The 15,686-nt window shown below is 28.7% G+C and overlaps 1 protein-coding gene across 19 annotated transcripts in view; it reads left to right on the plus strand.

The window, feature by feature from the left end:
- LOC121124502 (uncharacterized) overlaps window positions 1–15,686 on the plus strand; it is a 156,068-nt gene that overhangs the window by 114,118 nt on the left and 26,264 nt on the right. For 17 of the 19 annotated variants that reach the window (XR_011781722.1, XR_011781724.1, XR_011781727.1 and 14 more), the window contains one exon: window positions 14,181–14,456. Coding sequence is in view for 11 of the 19 variants with exons in the window: in XM_071890972.1 (XP_071747073.1) it covers window positions 14,181–14,456 (276 nt within the window). In the remaining 8 variants the exon portion in view is untranslated. Of the gene's footprint in view, window positions 1–12,556; window positions 12,690–14,162; window positions 14,457–15,686 lie in introns of those variants that run through there. The other 2 variants (XM_040719668.2, XM_040719664.2) reach the window with 2 other exon arrangements.

Genomic DNA, 15,686 nt, shown 5'->3' on the forward strand with positions numbered 1-15,686 from the left:
TTAAAGGAAACCTGAGTTCCTTGGCTCAGTTGTTTTTACTTGTGCCCGTACTGCTGGTATGTTTTATTTAAAGTATAGCAATAAATGTTTTATTTATTATTATTTGAGGTTTATCCCAAGTCTTGTTTATGACCGGCTCGCTTCTTCTCCTTTTTTTGGTCTTCTTTCATCATTTTACATTAAGCAATAATACTGTCAGTATAAATTATTCAGATGAAGGAAATTCGAAAAGTTAATCAAAATTGACATGAATAGTTCTAATGACAATAACAAAAAATAATATATTCAACGCCAAGGGACCTAAAAAACAAAATTCGTTTCAATGCTTGTTTATATATAGTTATTTCTTAGATTTCAAGTAATATCAGACAAAAATAATGCATTTTTAAATGTATAGACAGACAAACTTTGCTTTATTAATAAGAACAAAAAAAGGCCAAGATCTTAGACAAACAGACACATTGCTACATAAAAATGCCTCCAATATTTTATTAATACAAAAAGTTATATTTTCTAGTGTCAAAAATAGATTTATACACTTTATATAGTGTACTCTGAATATACACTACACGTCCATTGTGATTGCAATATTTCATTAATACAACTTCAATCTTATATCTTAGATCAAAATATATTTATGATATACATCATATTGCACAGTGTGCCCTTTTTTTATAAATTAAGCCTTTGAATTAATAATATATTATTCTATAATTGAAGAGTTTTACATTATTTTTTTTTTAAGTTTCTTTTGATTACACAGTTAAATGTTGACAATAAGAGACTCATAAATATAATTATATATGTATTAAAAAAATATATAAATACATACAAGTCTATATTTGTTATAAATTGATTGATGATATTGATAGACGATAAAAAATATGTGTTTTTACAATCAATCCATTCAAGTGTTCTTCAAACCTATATATATATCCTCTAAACATAATACTTATATTACCAGCACAAATTTTGAATCAATGTTATGTATGTTTTGATTACATTAACTAAATGAGAAAATAATGATGTTCTAAGAAAAAGAAAGGTTTTCAACAAATAAAATATTGTTGGATAGTTACAAAATACATTTCTGCGTTTCTCAATAAAATAAATAAAGAAGCCTAGTGATTAATCCATCGAAAATAAATATTGCTCAGAAATGGTGCTACAAATATTTTAAAATAAAAAAAAAGCACCTGAGCATTATGAGTTTTTATTTTATAGAAATCAATTCATTATTTCAATTTATAATATACAAAAAAGCTCAAATATACAGATAAAAAGTGAGCTTAAATTAGATCCGCAAGGATTCTGAACTGGTGATATTTGACCAAATAAGAATATTGTAAACGGGTTTATTCCAGGAAAATAAACTATTTTCAGACTTTTCGTAATCACCAAAAAATTATTAGTTAATCAATTAAGTCTTCCAAAATTTAGTATTAATATGCTACAAATACAATTTTACAAATTTTTGAATCAAATAAATCACCGTGTATTGAACTCCCAAAGGTCGGTTTCACATTGAATCCCAGTGTATGGACAAAAAGGACGTCCCCTAACTGTTATGATTTTCAAAACTGAGTAACTCAAATTTTTCTTATTTTAACGATGAACTAGAAAAGGGGAAATGTCATAATCATATTTTGTATATGGAACATATCTTTTAATTTAATATTATTCTACTAATACAGAAAAAAAGGATCCTCTGCAACCTACAAAATATAATTATATTTTGTCCAATCATTATTTTAAATTTATGAATTCACATGTATCTATATATACGGAAAAAAAAATCCTTAAAATTTTGTAAGCACTTAATGGCGTCTACAATTATAAACCTGCAATAGCAAAAATTGGTAGGAATATAGATTGTCATTAAGAAAAGTTATTAATTAATTTTTATATGTGTTGAAGTTCCTTAAGTGGACGAAATGTTTGAAAACTTCAAAACTTATTAATTATAACTCTAATTTTAATTTAAAATTAAATCAAAGTTGGTGGGGAGAGGGAAAGTTTTATTAATGCCCCATAAGCTCAATGGAAGATGGAGTTGTAAAATACGTTGGTAAAAATTACTCCATACGTACATTAATGTTTAATGATTTGGTGACTAAATACCAGTGGTAAATACTTGCATAATAATTTTAATGTAGTTTTTATTAACCAAATGAAGACCAAAGGTTGTTACGTGAGTTGTTTTTTTTTCTGACAAGAAAATCTTAACAGTTGACGCTAAGCATAAACGTAAAACGATAGATGGAACTGTCTGGACCTTGATGAGGTCCAACGAGTCATGAACACAAAGAATCCGGCTTCGGTTATGGTACTAGCGGTCATCATCAAGGAGGACAAGTTCTGACCCCCACTTCTTCCAAAAAGACCAATAGGTAACCAAGGAGGTCTACAAGGATGTTCTGAAGGTCATGGTCATTCTATGAATGAATGAAGTCACTGATGAGAAGCCATATACTTTATAGCAAGACTCAGCATCTTTTCATAAGAGCAAGATTGTCCAAGAGTTCTGAGGACAAAATGTGTCGGATTTTTTCCTCCATTTACCTGTTGGACATGGTAGAAAAGATTACCTGCAAGAATAGTCATGTCTCAGTTGAGGCCTTGAAGGCCTCCATTGTCAATACAATGAAGGGCATGGATCCACACGAGGTAACAAAGGTATACCTCGCATTTAGACGCCGCGTACAGATTGTTATCGTGAACGAAGGCTTTCATTATAAATACTCATTTTCCATTTAATGTGGCATTCAAATTTCTAAAAAATAATACTTCCATTTCTTATACAATTCTCATAATTTGCTGTTAAATTTATTCTGGATTTACCTTGCCAACCCTGTATACTGACAGAGATTGTACTGATATCCTTTTCCTACGAAACATATCGTTATTTATGATTTTACAGAAGAATTAACTAATATTTCTTTATGACATATTCAATTTGCACTTCCTTCTCGATGAATTCACCTTGTTAGTTCAGTAAATAGGGTGAATTCATGGAGATTGCAGAGTGAGTTATTCTGTAAGTATTATTCAAGTATAATCTATACGCCCTAGCGGACAAAATATGTACTAGGGTCAATAATTATGTACAAATATTGACCAGGTTGTCTTCGTTTCGCCACTTAGTTTATAGCTTTAATTAATATCTCATATGGGTACATTTTTTTCTAATGTTCCTTTAATTGGTTAGATGGAGTTGCACTAGTAAATATTATAGATTACATATACTGCATCTCAACTAGAAATCTTTTGGTAAAATCCATATTCATTAAGTATATTTATTCTCCAAGGAATCAACTGGGCGCAAAGGTACGCACACTGAATTCAAGAGAATACATTCTCCGACCGCTAGATATATAATTACTTTAGCATTGAGGCATAAAATTAACCAAATTTTGTGCATAAATATAATTTGTTCTATACTAAAGATCCTCACTTTGTGTCGATACATTCACAAAATCAGAAAGTGCCTAAAAAATAGAACCTAATGCTGTACTTCACTTATAGTTCATAATTTTTCCTTTTATGTTCATAAGTGATTCCAAAAATCTTCCAAGAGCTTTGAAGTCTCGTTAATGAACTTTAGCCAACCTATGTAAGTAAATAAAGAATGTTTGTCAAGTTGGAAAAGATCAGTATTTTTTTACTTTTTTAAATAATAGAATAATATAAAATACTACTTGTTAAGGGCCCAAAAAACTAGATCTATAAGTATGATGTGTATACATCAATTTTAATTGTCTACTTCAGTTTTGGAGTATCCTCCTAATTTTCTTTTATGTGTAACAAAAGAAAACTTTTGACAAATTTTGTATTTTGAAGATTTAAAACATGAATACAATATATTGCTGTTGGACTTCGAGTGAGAATACCATTTTCAGTTTTTTTAGTATATATATATATATTATTTTTTTTGTAGAAAATACATAAAAACGTTTATTTTTGAAACTTATCAACTCTATCTGATTAAGGAATTGTCTTAAAAGTCTACATTAAGTATATTTCCTTATTTATGAACAACTGAGACACAAATCTACACAGATTGAGTTCAAGATAATAATTTCTGCAGAGAGCAGCATTGTAAATTTTCTATGTCGCATTTTTTTATACATACAGACGAATATTTCATAGATATAATTAAACAAATTATAAGCTGTGTATTCAAATTTGTTCCATGGGTCAAGATACAAAGGAACTTCAGTTATAGTTTAGTAAAAATAGTTTTTGATTTATGTGACTTATCTTAGGAGCCCAAAGTCCCAAAATTAAATTGTGCGATTTCTGGGGGCTCAAGAGGGTTCATAAAAATAATTTGATGATATAAATTGACAATAATTCGTCCAGGAAAACAAATTTAATTCACACTAAATTTTTGGGAAAAATAATTCAACTTGTTTTTGGGGAAGCAGGCTACAATTGTTTTACAAAGTAAATAATTAAATATTAATTATTTTTTAACTGCATAGTAACCTTCATTGATGAACTAGTATTTATGTTGATTTTCTCATTATAAAATTGAAATAATGCAAAATAGGTTTTTATATTTTCTTTAAAAACTGATCGAAGAATAAATAAATAGCTTGATTTTTTCATTTTTAAATTCAATACAATAAATTTTTAGATCCCATAAATTCAAACTTTGTGTTTGCATAGAATCTACGCTAAGAAAAAATCTATACATAAACCTACTACTAACAATGATTTTTTCATAATCCCAATTTTAAGTCATAATACATATAACGTAAAATAATAACTAATAAAAGTATATTGACCATTCTTGAACTGTTTTACAAAAAATTTCTTCCTTTACTTTAATCCTTTTAATATTGGAAAATTATCTATTAATAAAAAGCTCGTTTTGAACGATATTTAAATATGTGCATAACTAAAAGACCCTTGAGTGAGTAAATAATCATTTTTGTAGCTGAATAAATAGTACAATAAATATTAAAACTGTCTTCATCGTAGTTTTATGGAGAAAAAAAGTTATATTGAAAGGTAAAAAAATTATATCAAATGTAATACTTTTAATAATATCAAATTATATAAAATAAATAAATAATACTATTTTTTTAGATTATTTGTTTTATAATTGTATTTGAACTATTAAAATGCTTATATTTATATTAAATATGTGTTAGTGCAAATAAACTTGAGAGAAAATGACTTTTCTTGTTAGCTATTTTACTTCTTTGGAAAGGATCATAAGATTTTATATGCCATAATGCACCCTTACATCAGAAAAATATTATTTGTCAGCCTTGGGTTATTGTAAGTAATCCTTGAGTTTTTTTTAAAGCTCCTGTTTAAAATTGATTGCCTTAAAACTCCAGGTATTTTTTATAGATCTATATTTATGTGTAACATTGTGCATTGGATGTTGGTCACACGCAAAGAAGTAGCTAAAAACAAAGGCTCTCGCCCTACAAATAAAATTAAGTGTATTTGTAACTTAATGGTCAAAAATTAATCAATAATCTTAGTAAACTGATTGATTTACACAAAAACAGTTCCAGAAAAAATACGAATTTACGTTTCCCCTAGCCTAATATACATCAAAATAGATCTTCCCTTTCTCCTATTTTAACGCCTATAAGCAATGAAGGATTCTACCCACTTTTACTCAGATCTAAATAAATATAATCTTATATTGTTATTTTCATTTTTAGGGAAGTACTCTTGGTACATTTTAAAAGAATCTCAAATATTTTTTTGTCAATATGATAATAAATTTGAAATAAAAAAAAGGAAGGGTTAAAAAGATTGATATCAATTAGATAATTGTATTTGAGATTATGATTAGTATTGGGGTTCGGTCTGGAAATCCTGAAGTGGTCTTAAATTATTGATTTATGTTGGACCGTATTGACTCAGTCTTTTAAAAAAGTTCCTTCCAGAGTGGTCTCATAGAAAAACTGAACTTTAAAAAAAATCAGCCTTTCCTATTGTGTTTCTTTAATTTCTGAAAGTGGATCTTCCATTGTTCCAGCCTCTTTTGTATGTGTAAAGCTGTCAAACCCTCAACTTTTTTGATACATCTAGACTTGATACCGAAGTCCTCCTTAACTATGCACCAGATAGACATTTCTTGAGCCTTGAGGTCTTTGGCCATTTGACAGATGTTGTCACGAGGCTTCGTTCTATCTTCGGGTTTACATTCCTTATGAGGCTCTCTGTGCGAATTGATTTTTGTCTGCACGACCTATGCCAATCGACAAAAGAGTCAGTTTTGTTATAGAGCTTCTTGGGTAGTATACAGTGATCATACTGATCTCGAAGTTATGTGCAATCACGGAAGAATTGTCTCCTGCTTTTCTGCGCGCCCCGTTTTTTTGAAATTTTTCCATTTCTTTACTTTGGAACTCCTGAAAGACCTTCAACTGATTTTATTTATTCAATAAACACCTAAAAAACATTGGTTTTGTTATATCTTTCTTTTTAGGAAATTTATCGTTATTATCTGTATAAAAAATGTACACGAACTTCGGCAACGACTGAATTCATTAAACCAGTTTTTCACAGTGCTATAGGATGGTGCTTCATTGTCATACAAAGATCTAAGTTCATCAATGCACTCTTGTCGTGATAATCCACGTTGAAAGTTCTGAAAAAAGATCGAACAAAAATGTTCAAAACTTTATTCCATTTTTTTCCAAACTAATTTTTTCAAGTCACTGCAAACAACCCAAATGATGGTCGTACGTCAAAACATTCTGAGTACGATTATGCTACAAAAATGTCAAACTTACCATAGGACATGTCAAATTGCACCTCGTAACCTTTAGTGTATCCTTGGGAAGAAATATATATAGCAGTCTACGTATCATAAATTAAAAACGTTTTTTACCGGCCAGGTCCTGATTTCGATCCTAAACTTATTGAAATTGTTTTCAAATTGATGTATCTTAAAAAAAAAACTTGCTTATCTTCTGTTTTATACAGTTAAATTTATTATCTTAGATTTGTTCATAAGGAAAGGAAGGAAAAATGTTTTTCAAAAAGATATATTGAGGAAATGCTAGGAAAAGGTTCCTTATTTGTAGGGTCTATTACTTCCAACATTATAAACTTATTTCAATTCTCAGAAATCGTTGAATTGGAATTAAAGCCAGAAACCAACACTGAAAATTATGCACATAAAAGATTAAAAACTAACTATTCCTAATGAAAGATACGCACGTGAAAGATAAAAAAACTATCTATACCTGATGACCAATTACTGTTCTAAATGAAAACTATAGAATCCATTTGTTAAATACTATTATTTTATTAAGTTCATGACTTGAAGTCATGATAGCTTACTGGAGGGAAATCATAAAAATGCTGCTTTAAGACTATTAGTTACTGTGTTTTTGGTGGCTTATTTCACTTGTTTACATCACAGTTTTCATGACAGTTGATTAGTATCTAAATTGTTTGGATTTACTTAAAACATGGACGAAAAGGATCACGAGTTCCATATCTAAAATGAAGGATTAAATGTAATGGACTGCCCAATTTCAATATGAATGATCAAGCTGTAAAGGCATAACTGAAGGGAAGGTGGAAGTTTTGGACCCTGTCAGATTTGAATAAATCAGAGCTTTCTGATTGGAGCTGCATCCCGATCAACCATCTTTGTTAGGATGCCAAGGGCGTATCAGTCTTCATGGAACTATGCTGGGGACAAATTATACTACTACCAATCATTTTCAGACAAAACTCAAAAAAATTTACGCCGTTTAATACCAAATTATAAGAAATTTAAAAGCTATTCCGGATCTGCAAAATAATTATTGTTTTATCTTTTCTTTTTGATATCACGATAATACTGCTCATTTTTTTAATAATTTTTTTAGCAATTTATTGCCTTTGTTTTGTTAATTTATTTATTGTAGAATTTCATAGAAGGAACATTTTATAAAAAATGAATTTAGTTCTAACATCATATACAGCAATTTTTATGATTTTGACTTGATTTTAGGGAATTTGTGTTCAATTAGCATATTTATTTATTAATAGATTTTCAATATGTAACTTTTTTAAATAATTAGAGTCATAAAAAAATTAATTCTTCAATTCTCTAATTAAAAAAAAATAAATGTATTTAATACAAATTTGATGCTGAACCTATCCGATGTTAAGAACATGGACATGTTCCAACTGATCTTAGTTGTGACTGTCTCCAGTATTTCCTATATAATTCAAAACAGTATTATGTCTCACTGAGAAAAGCCCACTAATTTATTATAATATTTAAAATGAAATATCGCGGTATTTGAGCCGTGTATGATAACATGACAACCATGGATACATAAATATAGCATGAAATATGGGTTTTCCTTTCTACTTATATGAAAGGAATATAACAATATTACTTTTTAGAGCAATGATAACTGTTGCCAACTCACATTTTTCTGCAAAAAGATTATATCTATTCATTGTCACTTTTTATGAGAGAATTGGCTTGACACTAAAACGACAATGTTATTATTTTTGGTTGCATTTTGTTTTTTTTTAATATATATAATTTAATGTTCAAACTGTAGACTTTCACTTATTTTTTGTATATTTAAAAAAATTGTACTATAAGTAGTTAAAAGTAATATTTAATTATTCCTAATACAATTTATGTTACCTTGAAACACGGTGACGTCATTTTTACGCCCAGAAATTTGTACCTGTTCAAACATGTACTCAGATATATCAAAATTTATTCTTTAAATGTTTAATAGCAAGTTAATATTTCTATTGTAACTATATTCATCATATCAGATTCAAACACAGCATATATTTTTAAGCCCCGGTGGAATCTTTTTCTTATACCAACAGTACACAAAGGAAAATTCTCTACCCCACCTTTCTTGTGTGTATTTAATTTTATTTTTTAAGATTTCTAAATAATTTTGCTAACAAATTGGTTATTCTGCATTGATTTAAATATATATATCGTTTTCCAATCGAATTGTCCAAAAAAGCAAGTATCCCCCTCGTTTTAGTGATAACCTATTTCTAAAAGTATTTATAAGACAAATTACAATCTATTTTGTACTTTTATGATATACAAGAGTGGTCTAAAAAGTTTCCTACCGAACAAAATCCACAAAAAAACAGGATATAGAATAATGAAAACAATTGAAGAATTTCCCTTGAAGGAGGAAAAGAAAACACAATTGAATAAGACAATCCACATTTTCTTTTAAATTGGGGTTCTTAACACATGAAATTAATGGAGGGTTAGAAACATGGAGTTATAAAAATATGGAATAATCACACATGCCACTCAAACTGTCTATCTTTTTTCCTCTATTTAAGGAATGGAGTTAAAAATTATGTAAAGTTTCTTTTTTCTAGCACACTAATAAAAATGAATTACTTACTAAATTATTGCTGGAATTACTTTTGCGAATCTACAAATTAAACATATTTTCTTTTTATCTTAAAAGGAAATCGATATGGTATAAAGAATTCTTCACCTGATTGTGAAAACCTACTTACATTTGTACTTATAAAAATGTATTGAAAATATTTAAACTCAATTTTTAAGTTTTATGGCTACATTTTCTTCATTCAATATTTCATTACATCATTCATAAACATAACAAAATTATGGTAAATTTACAAAATAATAAAATATGAAAAGTAGTATTGAATTACGTGTATTTAGAAGTCTAAAATGAGCATTGTATAAATTTGTTTATAGATTAAAGTAATACTATCCACCGGTGTGTTAAAAAAACTGAAAATGAATGTGGTCACTCTGACATTTTCATTTTTTTAAGTAGAGCAGCTTAGCTTTCATGAAGATTCATCTCAAGGCTTAGAGCAGCTGTGTGTGCAGGAGCGTTAACCTGATGTTAACCTGATGTTAATACTCAATTATATTATATTCCTAGTACAACATTGTTTACCAAACAGATTGCCCAGTTATTAAGGTAGTTTTGATTTACTCCATCAACACTTAGTCTACGGGAGATAATAAAAAAAATCCAATTTTTAATGTTATATTAAATCTCAAAATGTTTTGACAAGGTTATAAATAATATAAAATCTTATTCTATTGTTAAATACCCTGATTATCTCATGGTTAAAATTATTTATATGCACAAAATTGTTCAGGGTAGGTAAACTAATTTCTATTTATCTGTAAAATTTCTACTTTAAATCTTGAAAAGTTCTTTTTTATATAACAATCATTACAAAAGGGACCATAAATGTAGACATTACAATAGTTTTATCTTTTCTTTTTACTTTAATCGAATTTGCAGTTTAACAATAAACAACTATTACTAACAAAAGAAAATTATTGTCTTATTTCCTAGACATTTTAAATTATAATGCTAATGCCATATCTTTCAGGTCTATTATTTGAATTTGTTATAAATTAATATATTAATAAATAGAGTTATATATAATATGTCTTGCCGGTATGCTAAAGAAAGAAACTAAAAATTAACGTTGTTACTGTGACAATTGGAATAATAAAAGAACATCTTAAGATCAGATGCAAGAAGCTGTTAAAGCAAAGAAATACACACAAATCCCACTCCGTATCTGGCAAGGATTTATGCAAGAATTAGTCGAATGTCGATTATCAATAATTATACTTTGAACCCAACACATATATTGATATTTTTTTTCCGCAAACCCGTGAAGGAACAAACCGTATCACTTACATATGTCACCCTCTATTCCATCCCTCTTTCTTCTTCTATAAAACCCACATTACCTCAATGATTATCAAATTATTTACCCGTTCAGAATTATGTTGGTAAACATGAACGTAAAGTAACTAAAATATTGTATTTCGATATTAAACATATTTTTATAAGTCACAAAGAACGGGACTAAGTTTAAGCGATACAGCAGAAAGGATTCCCTGGACTTTGACTATTAGGCCCTCAATTCTATATGACTCCACGTACCATGGGGTTGTAATGATGAGCCAATCCCAGCAAGTAAGGTTTTAGTCATATTTTCTTCTTATTAAGCTCTCGGCTATTTCAATCATTGGATTAACATTTTGACAAACACAAAATGTATGGGATGGTATGGGAAAAAGTATGAGCCTCTCTTTGAGAGTAGGAACACAATTTATCTTCAAGGTAGACGTTCTTTCCTTAATAATTAAAAAAATAGTATGACAGCTTTTGAAAATAAAAAACCTTGTTCAGATTCAACAATCACATTGTTTACCAAACAAATTGTCCAGTTATTAAGAAAGTTCTGATTTACTTTCAAACAATAATTACATATGGCTGCTCCATTTGGACTGAAGATTGGGGACATAGAAATCATAGAAATGGTAAGTAAGTTTATAATTTTGTCGAACTTACGTTTACGTTTTTCTAGTCCTGCCTTTCTGGACTTCAAAGTTTCTGCTATCATCGAACTTATTGATGATGTTTCTGATTCTGCCGACGGAATAAATCCTGACAAACTTCTGAACTTTTAATGGTTCAGAGTGACCGTGGACTTCTCAACAGGGATAATGTACCCTTACAAATAATAAAAAGTGGTTATCATACATACATATATATATCACAATAATTTAGGTTAACTTACATTTCTGTAAGAAAGAGTATTCTTTTCTCCCTCGAAACTATCTTTAAAACAATTTGATGATATTTACAGTGTTTCCTTATAAAACATGAAAAGTTATTTTATATATATAATATATATTGAAAATTTGGCTTAACTTAGATTTTGGCCAGAAAGACCTTCTTCTTTTCTTTGTGAAGAAATATATTTTGTCTTTGGAGCCTTATAAATGATAATGAGTAATATAAATTGAAAATTTGGTCTAACATAAATTTTTTTATTCAATTCCGAAATTTGTAAAGCCGGAGTAATATATTCAGATTTGGAAATCTCTCACTGTAAAATATTTAATTAACAAAAACATTGAAATGCTGATGATAATTGTTTTACTTATAGTTTCTTCCCTTTTTGAGTCGATTAATATATAAAATAGGCTTAAATTTGCGCTATGTGGCTTTACTAAGCATGGAACAAGAAGATCAACCGATCATCCTAATACAGTGGCCTTCCTTGGGCAAGATCTCCAAGGAATCCAGGATTATAAGTCCATTTTCTTAACGAACTTGTTATTATTATGTACTACAAATAGAAAAACAATCATTTGATACATAGGATAAAGTTAAATATATTACTATGACTATGGAATAAAGTGAGCATATCTGTCATATTGACGTAGTCGATGAGGATTTTAACAATATATAAAATGGAATACAATGAAGACCATTACAGCTAACTACTTAGGCCTTCTTTGCCATAACAAATAGACCTTTTCGTATTTATTAAATGTATTTTAATAAGATAATGACTGAAACAGGATATAGATATATATAGTTTCATTGTACTTTTTTTTAGTTAAGTTATCAAATTCAATATATATAAGTATGTAGATAATGAATATGCATACTTATTTCTCCCATAACTGTTGTTATTTCCCTCAATCCTTCACAAATAGAGTAGACATTATTATCTTTTTATATATATATTTTTTATATTATAATTTGAAGTATTTTCATGACCCTCTACTTTTTCCTGTTGAGGAGCATGCCTTCAAATCTGAATACAAAATTGACCAACTATTGGTTTGTTAGTACTTCCTGCCAAATGGACTCGTTTATTGTTGCCTACCCATCACGGTTGAATAATTCCGATAGGTGAGTTCTATCAGAATTTGTGATAGCCCTCGTACTCTAAAATAAAAATACATATTGAGAGATTTATTTAAAATGAATAAATATACTAACCACTTTTGTGGGGACAAAATTCCTGCTATCACCACCATCACCCATAGGAAGAGAGGGAAGGCTGCGTGCAGATGTCCTACACAAAATTATAAAAAAAGGGAAATTAAATTCAAATATTATATGCTTATTGCACACTTGAGAGTGAGGGGCAGGAGCTTGAATATTTTCCTCATCTTCTTCAATACCCTATCTAAATAAAAGTGTGAATTATTGAAATAAATCAAAATTATTTAAATTTCTATACACGTAGATGAGCTCCATGAGACTTTCGGTATTGGTCTTGAGCGACTCGAGATAATTATTATTGTCGAAGTGCAAAATTTAAAAAAAGACAACTAATAATACTTACAATCTTGCTCAAGACCTCATTTACCATATGTTTGGTCTTGATTGAAACTCGATGATCTTTTTCCTCAGTATAATTACCCCTGGCCGTCTTGTTGGAATTAGACATGGCCCAGGCGACCCTATCCTTGAGCCCAGGTGCACGCTGACCAAGAGTAACGAAGGATTTTCTTAAAGCACATGTTGTAAGTGTACCAAGCCCTTTTTCATAGGGATCAATGATGCCCACAAGGAGCATGGGTTCCCTGAGGATCTCCATCGGGTTCATCATGACTTGCAATTCCACTTCACCCCAAGTATAAAAGAGGAAATCAGACTTCCGAGGAGTTCTGATTCCCTCAATGCATAAAGGTTTAGGAGCTTCTTGCCTTAGCTATCATTTACAATGATTTTCGCAGGACCCATAGACTCCTTGGTCTTGTCTGACTTTTGTGAAAGAAAAATTAAAATAATTATTCAAACTATACTTTATTAGCTTTATTAATTAATATTTTATTTACTAATTTATTCTTGCAAAAGTTAATTATATTTTATGTACTTAGATGAGTAATTTATTGCGTACTAGTATATTATCAAATCATTAGACATTTAGATGTATAATAAGCATGGAGTTAACAAAAAGTAAATAGCATCGTTTAAAAATAGTTAATAATTACCTTCATTTAATGTGCACATCAGTATTATTATATAGACAACATAGCTACATACTTTCTATCATAAATTTAATAATATTGACATTCAAGCGTTTAATTATACTTTTTGGTTATAATTTATTGTGTATTAATTATATCATAAATTCAGTAATTTATTAAATGTGTTGTTGTCTGTTGAAATTAATATGATAATAACAAAATGTAATTTGTTTATAAAATTTATATTTATTCAAATATAAATTTATAAATTGTAATTAATGTTAAAAACGGGGGTCTTTAAACTTTGATAATTTTTTCTCATACAATTGATTTTATAATTTAAAAACTCGAGCAAAGAATGCCTTTTTAATCTAAGTGTTTGAGCAGTCTAGTATAGTCAAAGTAGAAAACATTTTCTCTCTAGGTGGAGCCAAGGATTACTTTTTCATCAAGCTCTCGTGGACTGTGCAAGAGCTGCAATTCTAGTACCTCTTGGGATTTCCATTCTCAAGTGTCAGCCCGTCAATAAGTGTTCCCTTGTTGAAACAGCGTTTCTGTTACTTGTGACGGTATCTAGCGTGAATTTACTGACAACGGTGCTCAATGACGCTCCAGTACTACCGGACGATGACGACGACGATGCTTTACCTATGTTGATGGATAGTCCTCAATGTGTCATATTTGGAATGTTCATGATATGGTAAGAATCACTTTTTTTTATAGCTCAAATGTACATAAAACTTTGGATTTCTAGACGCGTGGAATAATCACACATGCAGCTTTACTACTTGTTGTTCTTTTAAATTCCCCTCTTGAAGTAATTTATTAAAAAACTACGTTGAGTCTATTTTTAACCAATGACTTCTTTTATATTCCCCTGATTTGAAAATAAAATTTAAGCATTATTTTTCCCATATATCTGGAATTCCAGGTTTGAAAATAAAACTAAAAACTTTGTCTTTTAAAACAATAATATACAATTTATTTGAAAGAATATTTTTAACCAACTCTAAATCATAAAGAATGATATTTTAAAAAATCTCTGCTAGTGAACTGGTATACTATGAACCCAAAAATTATAAAAAATCATTTATTTTCAACAAATACTCTTGTATACTCCTGACACATTAAAACAGTTATCTGCACTTCTTTAGTTACCTTGATTATGTATTTGTTAGAAATTATTTGTATATTTTAACTTTTTTCTTAAAAAAAACATTCATTTGTTATTTTCTTGATTTTTTCAAGGATATGACTGAGACAAAAACTAAAATATTGAATTTGTTATTGCATAAATTAAACGTAACCTCATCAAAAACTGATGTGTAATTATATAATTCCCAAAATTTACATAAAGTAATGAAAAATTAATTATTATAATAAATTCATTATTTTTTATGTTAAAAAATATACTTTTTACTGCTAAAATAACGAACTGTATAGTGTTAAACACCATCTCATGTTGTACGTATAATTTTCGAATAAATATTTTCATTTTTTAAGGTCTTTAAAGATACAAGAGTTTTTATTGATCTTTAGAAATGTAAAATGAATAGAATATTTTAAAAAATGATAGAAAATTTAAGTGATATAATTTTTATAATCATTCAACGGTTTATCATGAAATTATTATTATCTTTTCATAATATGGTTTTTGTTTAAAATATTATATAACTATGCGCTATCAAAAAGAGGTTCACTATCAGTGGGTTAAAATATAGAGCAATAAGAATTAAAAAGAAAAGGTAAGATAAAATGTAATTGGGTATTTTTGCTTTATTTTAATGCTTTATAAGAAGTATTACGATAATTTGATATAAATCAAGTATGCCATGTTCGATAACTTGTTCCCAACAAGAATCCTACTTCTTAATGCACTTTCGTGGAAGCCCTTGCTATATTGGTATAAAACTTGGACCACCAATTTGCA

This window comes from Lepeophtheirus salmonis, chromosome 9 (genome assembly GCF_016086655.4).
Source record: "Lepeophtheirus salmonis chromosome 9, UVic_Lsal_1.4, whole genome shotgun sequence".
Classification (NCBI taxonomy): domain Eukaryota; kingdom Metazoa; phylum Arthropoda; class Copepoda; order Siphonostomatoida; family Caligidae; genus Lepeophtheirus; species Lepeophtheirus salmonis.